At 32.7% G+C, this 15,950-nt stretch overlaps 1 protein-coding gene across 2 annotated transcripts; it reads right to left on the minus strand.

The window, feature by feature from the left end:
• Positions 1-451: 451 nt before the first annotated feature.
• On the minus strand, positions 452-9,055 carry LOC126900120 (fez family zinc finger protein erm-like). Of its 2 annotated transcripts, none has more exons than XM_050675613.1 (5): positions 8,680-9,055; positions 5,262-5,750; positions 4,977-5,134; positions 3,060-3,210; positions 452-1,907 (listed from the first exon to the last, which is right to left on the minus strand). In XM_050675613.1, exons 2-5 carry the CDS (start codon positions 5,677-5,679, stop codon positions 1,633-1,635), a joined length of 1,002 nt encoding a protein of 333 aa, XP_050531570.1. In that variant the 5' UTR covers positions 5,680-5,750; positions 8,680-9,055; the 3' UTR covers positions 452-1,632. The 2 variants fall into 2 exon arrangements, with proteins under 2 accessions (XP_050531570.1, XP_050531569.1); XM_050675612.1 differs by having other exon boundaries at positions 5,262-5,730; positions 8,680-9,054.
• Positions 9,056-15,950: the final 6,895 nt, after the last annotated feature.

The following is a 15,950-nucleotide window of genomic DNA, read 5'->3' on the forward strand; positions in this document are numbered from 1 at the left end:
TACACAAGGTACACCTGGCATTGGTCCTCGCGTATAGGTGCGCTTAAAGGCGCAGGTGACTTTGCCGTTGCCCGACAGGTGTCACAACGGACCGAGAACATGTATGTCTGTGTTCCGTAGCTGATAGTAGCAAGACAACGGTCTTTAATTTATATATAACAAACCACAGTTGTTGAAGGTAAAATAAAGAAAACGTCTGTTGTACAGGTAATTATAGAAAAACGGTTATAACGGCAGTAAAAGTGAACTGCCGCATCACTTTTTAGATAGAAAAGTGAAATAATAACCCAACACGCGATTTATTTTCACTATTACTCGACCGGTACAGGATTGGATTGTACAGTAAATTGAGTTTAAAAAAAATAATACAACAACTTTTTAAGATAGTCAAATTTTTTTTATTATCAACTTTTTCTGTTTTTATTTTTTGTTTTCCAAGTCATATCTCGCGATAAGCATTAAATGAGAAATATAAATACAATCATTAACTAAAATAAAAATTAAACATTTTTTTTTTTTTTTTTAAGAATGAGTTGGTGACTGTGAGGGTGGGTATATAAATGTGTGCGTTATTTTGTGATCATATGGGTGAGAGGCTGTGCACAATGGCACGTGAAAATAAATAATTATCATGTCTTCTTTGGTGTTTATACAAATTAAAATAATTATTTGACTAAAAAGTATAATAATATATCACGTATCGAAACGCGTTACAAAAAGATGCTTAAATAATAATTCTTAATAAAAAGGAACTATACGAAAAATAATCATAACTATGTAATAATAATACTATTATTAACCGTAATCAATTAAAAAACATAACATTTCGTTTTTCTTCATTTGGTACTACTCTGTACAATATAAAAAAAATAGTTATAATTAAAATAATGATTCCACAGTCTGTACGGACCGATATGTCATTCATTTGTTTTTACACTGTGTCGATAAAACCGATAAAGAAACAACATAAAAAACAATTTTCGATTAAATTTTAACCTATTTATTGTCTGGAGAGTGCGCGTTGTGTGCAATAATTACACTGTTGGCCGTGTGGAATAACATTTTACACATTGAGATTGCGTTTTTCGAATGTAAAATTAGTCATACAAATTTTACTATTACCACACCGGTTTTTTTAACCCGTTACATGCATTACCGTACATTTTCGTGGGACAGGTGTACAATATCAAAAAACGCATTAACATACCGAAGTAAACGCGGTTTGTTGCGAGTCGGATATTATTTAACAAAGATTTACACTACAACGTTTTTTTTTTTTTATTAATTTTTATAATATTTTTTTTTGGTAAGCTTTGACGGACTAGACCCGTTTGGACGACTGCGCCGACTAGGTTCAGAGTTTTCGACCACCTCCAGAGCCGTTCAGACCCGGAAAACATGACCGTCTCTTAATAGCTGCCACCGAGTATGCAATGCGTTGGCATCGGACGCGCAGACTTGGCGCACGTTCAGCAACCTAATTGCCCACTGGAAAATCCTTCCAAGAGTCCACTACTCTCTGCTCGTTGGAGTTCTGCGCGAGCTGTCTGTTGTCGTCCCGTCCCGGTGATACGAATAAATAGTTATTTACAAAACAACACGCCTAGGACGCTCACGGCCGGAGGGACCGGACTAACTGTTGTTTTCCGCGCTTCCCTGCGGCTGCGGTTGCTGCTGCTGGTAATCCGCGACGGCCGCCGTCGTGCTGGTGATCTGACACTGTTGGGCCGGCGACCCGGGGTGTTGGCTCTCCCGGTGCCGGCGCAAGTCCACCTTCCTCTGGAACGCCTTGTCGCACAGGCCGCACGGGAACGGCTTGTAACCCGAGTGCTTACGCAGGTGAGTGATCAGATTGGACGACTGGCTGAACGCCTTGTAGCACACGACGCACTTGTGAGGTTTCTCGCCTGCAAAACGACAGATATTGAAATACACGTAGGACGCGCGAAATCCTCGATATATTATACTTATATTGCGAGAGGGGAGGGACTTTACAGAGTTTATCGTGTGAAGGTTGTAACCTTTCCACAGCGATCAACACGAATATAGACGTTTGGACAACACGGTCTTCCAACGGCGGGAAAAGATAAATACGCGTTACCATATGTCTAGTGTCGCCAGACAAAATCATTGTTTTCAACAGCAAACTCGTAAGTCACCTAAGTGTTCCCATTTGAAATTTACAACGAGTATTCAAAACAAATATTTACCGTGGACAGGTTTTTAACAAGTGCGACATCTATGTCGAACTAAACGTACATTTTTATGAGAAATTATTACTTTTTTATGTGTTTGCACAATACCCGAGTTTAAAAATCGCCATTCCGCGGTAATGATTTATTCGTAACGTTTTGGAAATTATTAACACCAATACCGCCGCGCACGTTATTATTCTATTCATAGAAAACCTTAGAGCGTCTACTGCGCACTTGTTTATCCAACTCAACACTCCATGTCAAAAAGTAATCCCCAATTACTACCGGTACACTCGGAGAATTCGATTTTTCGTTAGAATTTTTAACGTTTAGCTGATATTTCGTTAGCTATTCCGGAACCGTTTAAATAAATATTGACGAAACGAGTACAATACATAATAAGGTTTCGCATCGAGTGTTAATGGCCTCCCCAACTTGGGCGCCGTGCATTATTTATGGCCGCCCGCTACCCTACAAGTATGGGACGCTATCGCGCGTTCGCCGTCGTTGTCGTGTTATTGCACTCGATAACATGACTCCGGCCGAGTGTTCCCCTACGGCCCACGTGCCCCGTGAAATCTCCGGCCAACCGTCAAGACACACTTATTCGTTTACCTTGCCGCTCGGCTTATTTGTTTATCATTCCCTTTCCGTTCCGGTGAACGGCCACTCTCTCCAAACGCGTGTCGTTTTTACCTCCTCCGGGCCACTGCCGGAGTCGTCATCGAAAAATACAATCCGAGTTAATGTGATTTCAACGAATTTTAATGGAATTAAACGTTGACACGGGTCGGGGGACAGAACAAAAAACGTTCGTCACACGGTTCGATTGAAAAGCACTACGGAAAGCAGTATCGCGTTTACCTGTATGTATATACGTGTGCTTCTTCATGTCCGACTTTTGGTGAAATCTCTTGCCGCAGAACTGACAGGGGTAAGGCCTGGTGTCCGAGTGGATCAGCAGATGAGTGGACAGAGTGGAAGACCTTTTGAAAGTTTTGCCGCACAACTTGCACTGTAATCGAATATCATAATGTTAACGTTGTCGCAGTAGCCGACGTCAAAGGTCGATTGCAAAGAAAACACTTTCTTAATCGAACCGATGAATTATTATTTAAGGAAACATAACAAACGAGCGTGAAATAACTACAGGCGTTTTTTAAACAAACCGTATGGAAGAGGAGCAGCTTGAAAAAATAACAATAATAATGAACACCACCCGCATGCCATTAATCCGAGTTGTCGTTCTAACGACAGATGTAACATAGCTTTTTATTTTTTACACAATTATGACTTCACGAGCTCAGCCGACACGCATCGTTGTAACACAATATTCAGTATCTCTTATCGGTAACGCACGGCGGAAAATGTCAACGGGTTGTGTTTAATCGTTTTTTACACGGTTCAGTTTTGTATCTGGCGCCCACAAATTGAAAAAAAAATCGTACTCGATTATATTAAACTCCGAGTATTTATCTACGAACGCCACAAAGGCAGCAACTCTTTCTCAACGAGGACCCGCCCAGCTTACAATTATTTCTCGATCGCATTTTCATTTCATAGAGCGGACCAATTAAGCGCAACTAAACACTAAAAAAACGCTCTATACAATCCGAAACGCATCGATTGCGACTTTATGTATCTATTCACACAAATTGTTGGATTTGATCGGTAATTTTTTTTTAAAACTTTCTTGTTATTGCCGCCGCTGTCACGCCATGCCATTTGGTTAATTAACCCGCACGTGGTGTCAAATAATAATTACTGTCGTTCGCGGTGTCGGATGACGACATCGCATTGTCGGCCAGTTGGGTCGCATGTACTATTTTTATTTTTTTTTATGATTGCCAATTAACGTACCGATTGTATCTGTCTGTGTATACTATCTGCGTTTAACGACCGATATATCGCCTAAACGTGTAGCGCTTTCGAAAAAAAAACACTTTTTATGGTTTTTCGATAAGAGATAATCAAATGAAAACACGTTGACAATGAGTTCACTTACCGGCCCCCATAACTATCAATTGCGCGCATTCTAATGACCTGAAAACCATAAGTCGTCTTTTTTTGTAAACTGAAAACCTAATTAAAAACACAAAACTCAGAGTTTTTTAATGGTCAATACACACACCGTTTAGATGACTACAAATTACGGGCGCGGGTGGACGATTTATATTTTTATGAAAAGCATATCGTCGAAGAAAATATAAAATCACATATTGAGTTACACAATTATTGCATTCTTTTCTTGGTTTGCGCGACAATACAAAGAAATGATTATGAGGTTTAAATGCGTTGAATTGGACCGTTAAATCGAGAACTGCGTATGTTTAAATTCTATTTTAAAATAAAAAAATCCACCTAAAATGATACAAGATAATTAAGCAAAATAAAGTCGGTTAACATTGTTTAGTAAGCCAATTAAAAATATTAAATCGTTGTTTTCGACACAAAATCATTCTAAAATTATAGTTTTGAAAAAAAAAGTGTCTTCCACAAACAAATTAACATAACATAACCCGTGTCGAAATGTCGAGCAACTCGACGATAAAACACTGCTGATGTATAGAGAACATGGTCGTCGACCGTTGTGGGTCGACAACAGAGAGGTTTTTTAAAACGGTGCCTAACACGAAAAAGCTTAAGTGTACAACACAAAATTTAACAAGTTCTACTGCAGCGTTGAAGTGCATGAAAATAAAACTGTGCGGAGCGATTTACTTAGGCAAATGGCGTGCGTGTAAACATAGGCGTTATGCTTCTGGTGAGGGGTCGTCTAACCTGGAAAGACCTCTCTACGCCCAACGAGTTGTCCGAGGTGAAGTTTTTCGGCGGTAAGGGCAGAGGAGATTTTTCTTTTTCGCACAGACTGCCCGGCGACCAGATCTCTTGACTCCTCTTTTTCACGCTCAAGTTCAACGGCGAATCGGACGCGTCGTCTGAAACATAATTTTCAATTATTTGAGAAATACACGAAAAAATAACGTGTCACGAACAATGGCGCGCGCTAATTAAAAAAATAACTAGATTGTACACCGTATGAAAACAGTTTTTTATAATGCTCACCGAACTTGGCTTTTTCCGGCGTTTGGCCGATGTCGTCGCTGACACGGTCCGGAGACACGCGAATCGTTGTGCCGGCCGACGAATTAGTGGAAGATGCTGCGGCGGCCGCTGCAGCCGCTGCCGCTGCAATCATGTGTCCGCTGCAGCCGGTCAACGGCGAATACGGCATCATCAGCGGCCACAAGTAAGGCGACATGGGCATGAGACCGTTAATAAAACCGCCGTACGGCGAGAGGTGATTAGCACCGGCCGCCGTCATGGATATCGACAGGTCGCTTGGAACCGTATCGGAATGCCTGACGGGATAGAAAGCGCTGTTCCGATGCGACCACCGGACGCTGGTGCCTGCCGTGGGTGACATGGACGACTGGTGGTGCTGTGGAGACGGTGTCGTACTCGCTGAACGTCCCAACTTCATGGGCAGTCTCCGAATGAACTAGCGCAATGGACACGCTATTGTTGTCAACATCTGAAAAATATTAGCATAATCTGTAAAAGATAAATCAACTACTCAGTTTTTCAGTTAGAAACACATTATCTTGAAATAAGACTTCAAGGTGAATCTAATTGATTATTAATAAAGACCCAACCGCACTTAGATGTCAATTTATTGTGAAATCACATGGAGGAGTCTAAAAAATCAGTAAACTTACGGATGATAAATACATTAAACAAATTCCATAGATGTCCACGATAAAAAATTTCAATTTCAACCTTTTTTTAAATTCGTCGTTTACCTACTATTGATTTCCCCATTCCAGATAATAGAAGAATTCTATTCTTATAATATAAAAGAAAAACGGTAATTTGTCTTTTAATTATTGCTTATAAAAAAACAATATTTAATGATTTAAAAAATCATTTTTTTTTTTTTTTTATTTAAATAGTTAAAAATAACAGAACTTTAAGAATCTAACATATTCTTGTTTTAATTGGATTGTCTCACAATTGTTATTTAATCTTTAATTAGTCATTGTAACTTTACCTGGAATCACGGAAACAATAGATCGTGTTTTTATTTACAAGAAGCAAAAAAGTGGACGACCATCCAAGAAAAATTAATAATTACACGTGTCATTATGTTTTAACACATTGACTGGGTTATTTTTAAACTCTATTATTGTAAAAATTAATGCCCTTATTCTGAACCTTTACTTAAATATTTTATCAGATTAATTTATATTATTTTACTACAAAATAGATGATTAAAATAGGTATAATTTAATTATTCGTACCAATTGTACAATTCATTAGGAGCGTACTCGGAACATTATCTTGGGATAGAAATAAGAAATTTTTTTATTGTCCCTATAAAAATATTTTCACCATATTATTTTGTACATATTGTTAAGAAAATAACAATTGAAAAAAATTCCAATAGTTACCCATGCACTTCTTTATAATTCAATTTTTTCATTCAAGTGTTTCTAATATTATTTTATCCAAAATAGAAACACGGATGATTCAGAAATTTATCTCAGAGACGTTCAGCCTAATTTAGTCGAATCTATTACAACACATGTTTTGTCCCTTTGAAAAATTGACATATAAACTAACAGCGATCAGTAGTACGTTTTACTTTTCACTATGAATAATTTATAGTTTGAAAAAATATAGAATTAATACATCAGAGTAACAAAAACGATTAAAGATTTATGTTTGATATTTTAAATTATTCATTAATTGTCTACTGGCGTGACATCAAGACTATCGATTTTATTTAATAGAGTATGAAAAAAAGTAGGTAGCCTTTTTTAGAAGAAGTAATAAAATCCTCAATTATTAGAAAGTACCGATAAACAATCAGAAACAATTCAAACCGAATAATTATTTTTATAAATATTACAGTAAAATTACTTATCTCATCGCCAAAACATGAATATTTAAACGGGTAAACAAAATTGAATTATTTATATCAAATTAGGTATGCAAATCAAGCTCAACAGACAAAAATTGAATTTTATTACTGAATAAAACAAATTATGCGAAAATAAAAGTACAAATATAATATTAATGTTGTATACAATATGGTTTCATTGAACTTTAAAAATAAAACTTTTACTGTTGTTTATTTTAAAACATCAAAATTACCGAGTAAAACGCCATAATTAAATCAAGACATATGATGTATGGACAGTAATTAAGTCTTTACTGTCCTTATTCGGATAAGCCACAAAACTACTGATGTTAAATTAAAAACCAGGATAGTATTTGTTACCAAAAATTATATTCAGCAACGCTAAATCAGTATTTTATTAAAAATCTTGATATTTTTTATTATCTGAAAGCGTAGACTCAATCTAACCGACAGCTAAAACATAAGTAATGTCGTCAGTGAAGAGAGTCAGACAGAATATCAATTTGAATAATTTTTTACTATTATAAATCGCTCTAATATTCTTTGTGAACATTATATCTAATCCAAAGACAAATAAATAAATAAATAAATCTTAAATAAATCATATCCATAGACTGCACTGAGGTATCATTTGCGTTAAGCCCTACGGTACTGTGACGTGCAATAATTAAGTTTGCGTGAAGTTATTTAAAGGTTCATTAAATATTAATAAAATTTCTAAATTGCACTATACCTTTTTTTTTATATATTTTAGTTATGTAAGATGTTTATTTAATAATAGTCGTTTACGTCTGAATCAAATATCTTTTAATTTGTTTAATATCTCTACGCAAATGTCATTTCAATTGAAAAAAATATTTTACTACATAAAAAAATTATTTTTCATTTTTATCTAAAGTAAATAAGTTTTGACTTATTTTACTTATAACTTGAGTAAACCCCAATAGACCTCGTTGTTTACTCTAGAGTAACATAAAACGTTCAGAAATTACTGCTGATCATTATTTTTTTTTCCTAAATCATTTTTAAACAGGAATGTATTCTGAAAATTCTAATCCGAGAACTCTTTTTAGGAATATATTAAATAAAATAAAAACGATAATAATTGGTTCGGAAATCAAAACTTACCAGACAAATTTTATGAGTAAATAATGTTAATTTGTCAAGTTTTTTTATTAAACTAAAATATAAACAACTAAAATGTTTAAGGGCATAAAAATCATATTGCACATTATTAATAGTTTATTATTCTAATTTGTTTCAAGTATATTGCAATGCTTTAACTTAGTTTTCGCCACAACCTAAATAAGCCTACGCAATTTTTTTTGAAAAACCCACTGAAGTAAAAACTTTAAAAATTATTATTTTCGAATGTCAATAAAGACAAATGAATAATTTTGAATCGTTTTTCGTATAAGTTCAACATATTTTTGAAATTTAAAGTCCTTAATTAAAAAGAATCACTTAACATTTTCACTGCGATCTGTTTTACTATTGTGACCATAAGTTTGCGATTTTTTTTAAACCAAACGAAAATCTATAATAACACTACCTACTTACCTAAAAAAGACGGATTTGGCCATAATGAAAATTGTTTTGTAGGAAACACAAAAAATAACCAATAATGCAAAACAAAAAATAATTACACAAAAGAAAATATTAAACTATTTATGTGGAGTACTTCAGATGAAAAAACACATGGATCGTAAAAAATCAAATTGGCTCTATAACCTCCAAGTGTTTTAAACGCGGTCAGTGATTACACTAAATCGGACAATGTTCACGATTTATGACTCGGTACTCGGCGCAGACAGATCGGTTGCGGCTTCGGGGTTAACACTGATGCGGGCACCGGCAAACGACCTGCCCAGTGTTGGACGGGACGCTCCTCCCGGTAGACCAACTCCGGACGTCTGCCATTGGTCGATGACAGCCGACTCGCAGATGGGGACCAGTGAAGGGGAAACTATCGTACGTCCCACTCTAAATTCTGTACTGCACAATTCATTGACTTTGTAACGGACTGTTACAAAAAATAACAATATCACGGACATTACTCGTTTAACTTGGAAAGGGTAACGATTTTGTAGACGCACACGACCCGTTTAAAAAATGAGTCTCCACATCACTTCCGCGATACTGAACGATCCGTTTCAAAGAACGTCTAGTATTTTGATTACACCAATGAAAATGGGTGTTACTATAAACCTTGTCGCTTGTCGTTTGCAATGAGTACAACTAGACAATACTTCCATACGACAGCGCTTACTTACCAATACTAATTTATCAATTTCATACAACACAACGGCATTTTACGATATTTAAACACAATTGATTAACACAAAACTTTTTAGAAACAACTGTTTTTAAATCATTTTTCCAATTATTTTACTGAAACCGATTAGGCGATTCGATTGATCAATTTCAATGTTGACAATTAAAAAAAAATTGTCTTAAAACTATTTGTTCATTGACACTTGAAAACTAAAAATTTCTATTCAATTATTTGGAGTTTACACTAGTAGTCATGACCTAATTAAAAGTTTTTTAGAGCTACTTAATTTTTGCATTTTTAACTACTTACATAAATTTGCATACCGTCGTATAGACGTCTACGGACAGGTTAATATGAACATTACTTGTTCATGTTTATATGTGCGGTAACTGACATTTTAATTGGGAATGCCACATATGTGTCTTATGGACTTCCTGTCCGTAGGACTTATACTTGTGTTCTTTACATTGAATGAACACATTAAACTTCGTTAAAATATGTATACATATTAATATTATCGTGTATTAATTCTTGATTAACATATATTGAAAATGTTTAATTTTAAAAACGATATTTTAGTTTTGTTACAATCAACGATTAAAATAAACAAACTTGATTTCCTGATTAATTGACGCTCGAGTCTTAACTGAAGTCAAAGGTTACCACAGTCTCTGCTGGAATAAATTTTTTTTAATTAATTTATTGGTTTATCAATGAGTACAGGTATACTCGTATTTAGCTTTGCGCGACAAATAATGTAGTAGCTCTAAAATTTCAGTTTTAAATGTTTATCACTCGACCTAACCAATAAAAACAACTGATATTTTTTAAGTATTCCATCTACGCTGATAAATCTTATCGCGTATAAATAATAAATACTAGCCAATTTGAACGATGCTTACTAACGTTTCACAATTATCAACAATTGAATGGCATAGAAAATTCCGTCTATATAAGTAATGACTTTGATTTTACGGACAGTATGGCATTTAAAGAGAGACAAAGAGGGAATGATACCGGGAAGAATATTTCGAGGAAAATATTTTAGAAGTAAGTGACCCTTCTTTTTACAAAAATAAAAAAATTAATTTTTCATAAATTCAAATCTAATAAATTAAAATTTTTAGGGCCGCAAATATATTGAACTTGGTTTAGTAAAAAAATTAATACGGAAGGTGTTTTAATTACTAACATGAGCATAAGCGTTGCTATATACTCCACGAAAGTCTGTGAATATATTATTAAAATACTTGTGAACACTGTTTCTACACTTTTTTAAAACTGTTTAATCCCACTAGAAATATCACCCAATATCAATTCAGGAACCGTAGTACTATTTATAACACAATAACAAGATTACGGCATTTCATAGAAAGATTGACATCTTCGGACAAATTATTAATATTTCGGTGTCACTTAATTCTTCTTTTTCTTCTTCTTCGCCTTAATTCCAACTACTTGGAGTCGGCCACCTTTATCCTAAACTTCCACTTGACACGATCTCCCACATCATCTACGCTCACATCAGCTGTCCTCATATCGCATTCAATAGCATCCCTCCATCACTTTTTTGGTCTTCCACTATCTCTTCTTCCTTCAACATGCATTTCTATAACTATTCTTACAGCTTCTAATTCTTCTCTTCGCATAACATGACCAAACCATCTTAGTCTATTTTCTCTTACCTTATCCACGATTGACGCTACAACTATACTCCCTCTTATATGCTCGTTCCTTATCCTATCTTCTCTAATCACTCCACTTATCCATCTAAGCATTCTCATCTCTGCTACACTCATTCTCTGCTCTACTCTCTTATCAACCGTCCAACCCCCTGAACCATACATCATAGCTGTTGGCCTCACTACAGTCTTGTAGAATTTACCTTTCAGCCTCATTGGAATATTTTTATTAAGACGCCAGACGCTTCTCTCCACTTCAACCACTCGCACTTAATCCTGTGTCTTACATCCTCGTCAATACCGCCGATTTTTTGCACAATTGACCCAAAATACTTCGGCGTCACTTAATTCTAAGATGAATAAATTATCACGAAATGTTGAAAACAATCATTACTTTTATGTTAACATAAGAAAGAAATAAATTCACAAGGCAAGTTATATTTATGGACTTATTAATAAAATAAAGAAAAAAAATATATAACATATATGTATAAAAGTCGTTAATAGATTTGGTTGACACGGAGCTTTAAATTCATGACAATATCACCACCGATGATAATTTTATATTGATATTAGGGTTGGTAAAAAAAACCCGATGGGTTAATTTTGCTTTTGGAGTAATCCACCAATTTCTTAAAATGAACACTATCTACAAATTTGCATCGAATCTATTCTTATGATAGTGATTTAAATCACTGTCAGATATCATCTATACTTGTCCCAACTATACCACGTCCATACTGTGCCTCAACCCTTCTGTGCTACCGTTTTTTTTTTTTTAGAAATAGATATTATAAACCTAAAAATTGAAAAAAACAATATTTAAGCATTTATAATACCAATAAAACTGTTCCACATAACTCATTTATTTTATTTTAAAAGAAAACAGATTGTTAACTTTTTATACGTGGGATCATATTTTTTTTAATTAACCTTAATCGAAATCGTGTACAATCTAAAATTAATTATATTATTACTATTGGGAATCACACAGAACCCTATTTTCAAAACATCAGCTTATTGTAAGACCCAAATAAATAAATAACAACTTTTTAATAAAATTGATTTTAAACATAACGGTCAAGCATTAATAATATTAAATGTACCACACACATGAAACACATGAAAAAAAAATATTTTGACGATGGCTATCCTAACAATTTAAATTATATCTCATAGTTTTTTTAGTAAAAGAGTCAACAATAACAGCAATATTATCATGCACACGTGACCGGAAAGTCAATAGCTTACACGCGTGGCTTGACTATGAGGAAACATTATTAAAAATTATTGACTACCGTTGTTTTGTTTTTAACATATATATATAAATATACTTACCTGAAATAGTATATCACCCTTTTTCATGATTTTAAGTTATTTGTTTACAATTAAATTTTCTATTACATTAGACTGTATTAAAAGTATATAATTAAAAAAAGAATTATTTTCAATAAGTCTATTCAATTTTGTTGTAGCTTAATAATAATATGATTAACAAGAACAACATTTTATGTTTCTCTCGATATTATAAGCATTTAGTTACTTACTTAAGAGGATGATAAATACAAATTATAACAAAAAAATCTATAATTTTTTTAGCATCTTCAAATTGTTTGAGAGATTTTGAAAACTGAAAAAATTTACTCAATCACTATTAATTTTCTTTATGTACAAAAACTGTGCATTTAATTAATCGAGTCCTAATAAAATGGATTTAAAACGAAAATTAAACTGTTGATTTATTTATTTACTTAGAAAATCGATTTATTTCCATCGGATTCCTAGTCATGTAGATATTTCAGGCAGATCTCCCTGCCATTTCTCTTTTAATTCGTTACTTCCATCAATTAACTGTATTAATTTTAAAGATTCTCTTTGCTCTTTACATAAATTCTAGTAAGTGCAGAGCAATGTAAATGGACACCTTATCTTCAAATATACTAATTGGTACAAAAAAATTTGACCCATTATACCTTTCATTCTTAGTTTCACAGCTTAAATCTCAATAAAAATTGTATAATTGAAGTTTTCTTAGATATAGTCACAATTTATTACCTGTTTATATTAATTTTTGATATCTTAATTATTTTTCTTACTGTACTTTTGACAATGAGGAAAATTTAGGTAATTTTTTTCATTATTTCTAAAACTGTCAATTACTTTTTAAAAATATAACTGTTTTCAGTGGTAGTTTTAAATAACTCTTAAGGAGAAGTGAAAGGAAAAAGGGAAAATTGAGGAAAGCCAATTAATTTATAAATACCTCGTCTTTATATATATATATATATATACTAAAAAAATAACAAAATTATAATTTTGCGATTTTTTCAAATCAAAAACCTTATTATGATTGTGCATAAACATTTTAGCAAAATTCAAAATTTAAAACAGAATACGTACATGTCAATATTTCCTCGTTATTTTAAAATAATGTACATATTGTAAGTAGAATATATTTGTTTTTATAAACTTTTATTATGATAAACGTATCTATAATGCGCCATATACTCTTTTAATATGATATTTAAAAAAGTCACATATTAAGGTGAGCGGTCCACTTATCGCTCACTGACTGTGTTGTCAATTATTTAGTTCTTCAAAATATTTATACTCTGACACCCAGTGGTTTTTTCAGAGTCTTGAATTATTTTTTACTACCCCCTATAATACATCTTAACTATACATAGGGTTCAGTATCTAAGGAAACAGGTCGATTGTTACCAACAATGAGAACAATAGAAGTCCGTTTCCTTAATTACGGAACACCCTGTTTATTTATTTCTTATCATGGGGGATTTTATCACCCATAACCCGAGAATGCACATTCACTTAGATAATTTACAGTCTCAATCTATCATAATTATTCATTTCTTCACACAAATAGTAATATTAAAAGAAATTTAATTAGTATTCAGTATTTATAATAGCCGGGGTGTAATATTTGTAAAATAAAATCTTAATCAATTTAAAAAATTAAAAAATATCAGGTATTGATTGATGAATTATATGTAAAATAACAGCCAAGCCATGTATAAACAACTATATTTTCACGACAGCTACCTTAGCATAACATGATTTATTTCTAGAATAAATTATTTTAAATTAAAATTTAAATATTTCTCTTATGTTAAATGCACTTTGTCGATTTATAGGCGGAATATTTTGTATTTGATTCTTTTTAAAAATTTCATAGTCTTTGACCTTTGATAGTTAGTTCTAAACGTATGTTTTTTGAACATTTTTGCAATTTAATTAGTGAAAAAATACCCATATGAGTCAAGTGTTCAAATATACCTATACGAAAAATGATTACCAGTGAATAACTGAATATTTTATTTGTTCCCTAGGTGAACAATCACTATAATTATCAACCATTTGCCTACTTGATCGGGCTCAGTCGATTAACTTAGTTTGTATTCGAAATTATAATGTTGTACGTTATAATTAAAAACAACTGAGTATGTATTTCTGGAATCAAACTCGAAGCATAGGAATCAGGGGACAAAACTCTGAATAATTAAAACACACCAAGACGACTGAGTGTGAGCAACGTGTTATGTCCGTGTGGAATTCGAATTAAAAACTTCTCATCGTAAATAATTTATTGTGGTGTTCTTGAAACAGTGGAACGTTTGTTTTTTAAATAAATGTAGACCCATAATCAATCATCCTTTCAAATTTATAGATCGCCTGATTCAACACGTATCATTCGAGTAGGCTAAATAGAAAATTTATCTAGGCAATATTTGTGGAATAAGTATTATATCAGGATTATCAATACTTACTTTAAGTCATGTATTTACTGTTTGAACTATTTTAACTTGTAACTAATTATTGCACACATAAAACCCAATGTTGAAAATAACATTACTCTAACAATGTGAACATCTGTCAAAACAAATAAGTAAACAAGTTTCGTGCTCACACAAATTATAACGATTATTCTATGCAAATTTGACTTTTGGTGACAGAGCTGTACATTGCATATTGTACATGACTGGATTGAGTTAATCTCGATTAAAATAGAAGATAACAAGTAAATCCTCACTTATAATTCACTTGATCAATATCTAACTCGTACTTTGATCAATACTTTTAATATTTATTAACTAATAAATATAAATTGTATGTGTTAACGTCTTTTCTAAAAGCTATTGCTTATATTTTAAAGGTTTTGAACTTTTATAATAATACAATATATCTTTCTATCTATCTCTATAAGACAAATATGGGCTCCGGCAATCTCTGACAGGATAGGCCCCTCCTCGGCTGAGATAGTTCATAGTCATGAAATCATTAATTGTTTTTATATTTCTAAAGTTAATTTTCACTATGAAAACGAAATATCTAAAAGTTACCTTTTATATTTGGGGTACAATCACTTAACATCAATTACTTTTCTTTGTCTTGTGTAAAAATATATTTATATAAATACTTTTACTAGATACGTTTCTTTACTAATCTTTAATACTTTTAATGCTAATCAATATTAAAAAACATATGAGTCATTTTTAAGGAAAAATTACTGAATAGACTTGTTCAAACGTATAAGTAGAGTAAAATAAAAAATAATAATATAACAATAAATTGTATTCAAACAATATTCATTGACGAGATATAAACTGAATGACAAAAATGAAAAATAATTCTAATTAAAAAAATTGTAATTGAATAAAAAATGTACTGTGTCTTAAAATTTAGGTCAGTTATACCTGAAAAAAAATTTGATGATGGCCACCAAAATTCATAATTTCTACACGCCCCTTAGTCCGGGCCTGTATTTTCCATGAAAGTGACGTACCAATGAAAAATTATAATAGTCATTCAGCATAAATGGGTTTCAAATAGTTGTAATTACATGTTCGATAAGAAAT

The sequence above is a fragment of the Daktulosphaira vitifoliae genome, unplaced genomic scaffold (genome assembly GCF_025091365.1).
Source record: "Daktulosphaira vitifoliae isolate Bord-2020 unplaced genomic scaffold, ASM2509136v1 Scaffold_2, whole genome shotgun sequence".
In the NCBI taxonomy this organism is placed as follows: domain Eukaryota; kingdom Metazoa; phylum Arthropoda; class Insecta; order Hemiptera; family Phylloxeridae; genus Daktulosphaira; species Daktulosphaira vitifoliae.

What these genes read in the sequence shown, in the direction of transcription:
- LOC126900120 (XM_050675613.1), bottom strand. Translation starts at nt 5,679, where the DNA reads ATGAAGTTGGGACGTTCAGCGAGTACGACACCGTCTCCACAGCACCAC. An exon ending in GCGTAGAGAGGTCTTTCCAG is followed by an intron (nt 3,211 to 4,976) that starts GTTAGACGACCC and finishes ATTCGATTACAG; the next exon opens with TGCAAGTTGTGCGGCAAAAC. An exon ending in GCACACGTATATACATACAG is followed by an intron (nt 1,908 to 3,059) that starts GTAAACGCGATA and finishes GTCGTTTTGCAG; the next exon opens with GCGAGAAACCTCACAAGTGC.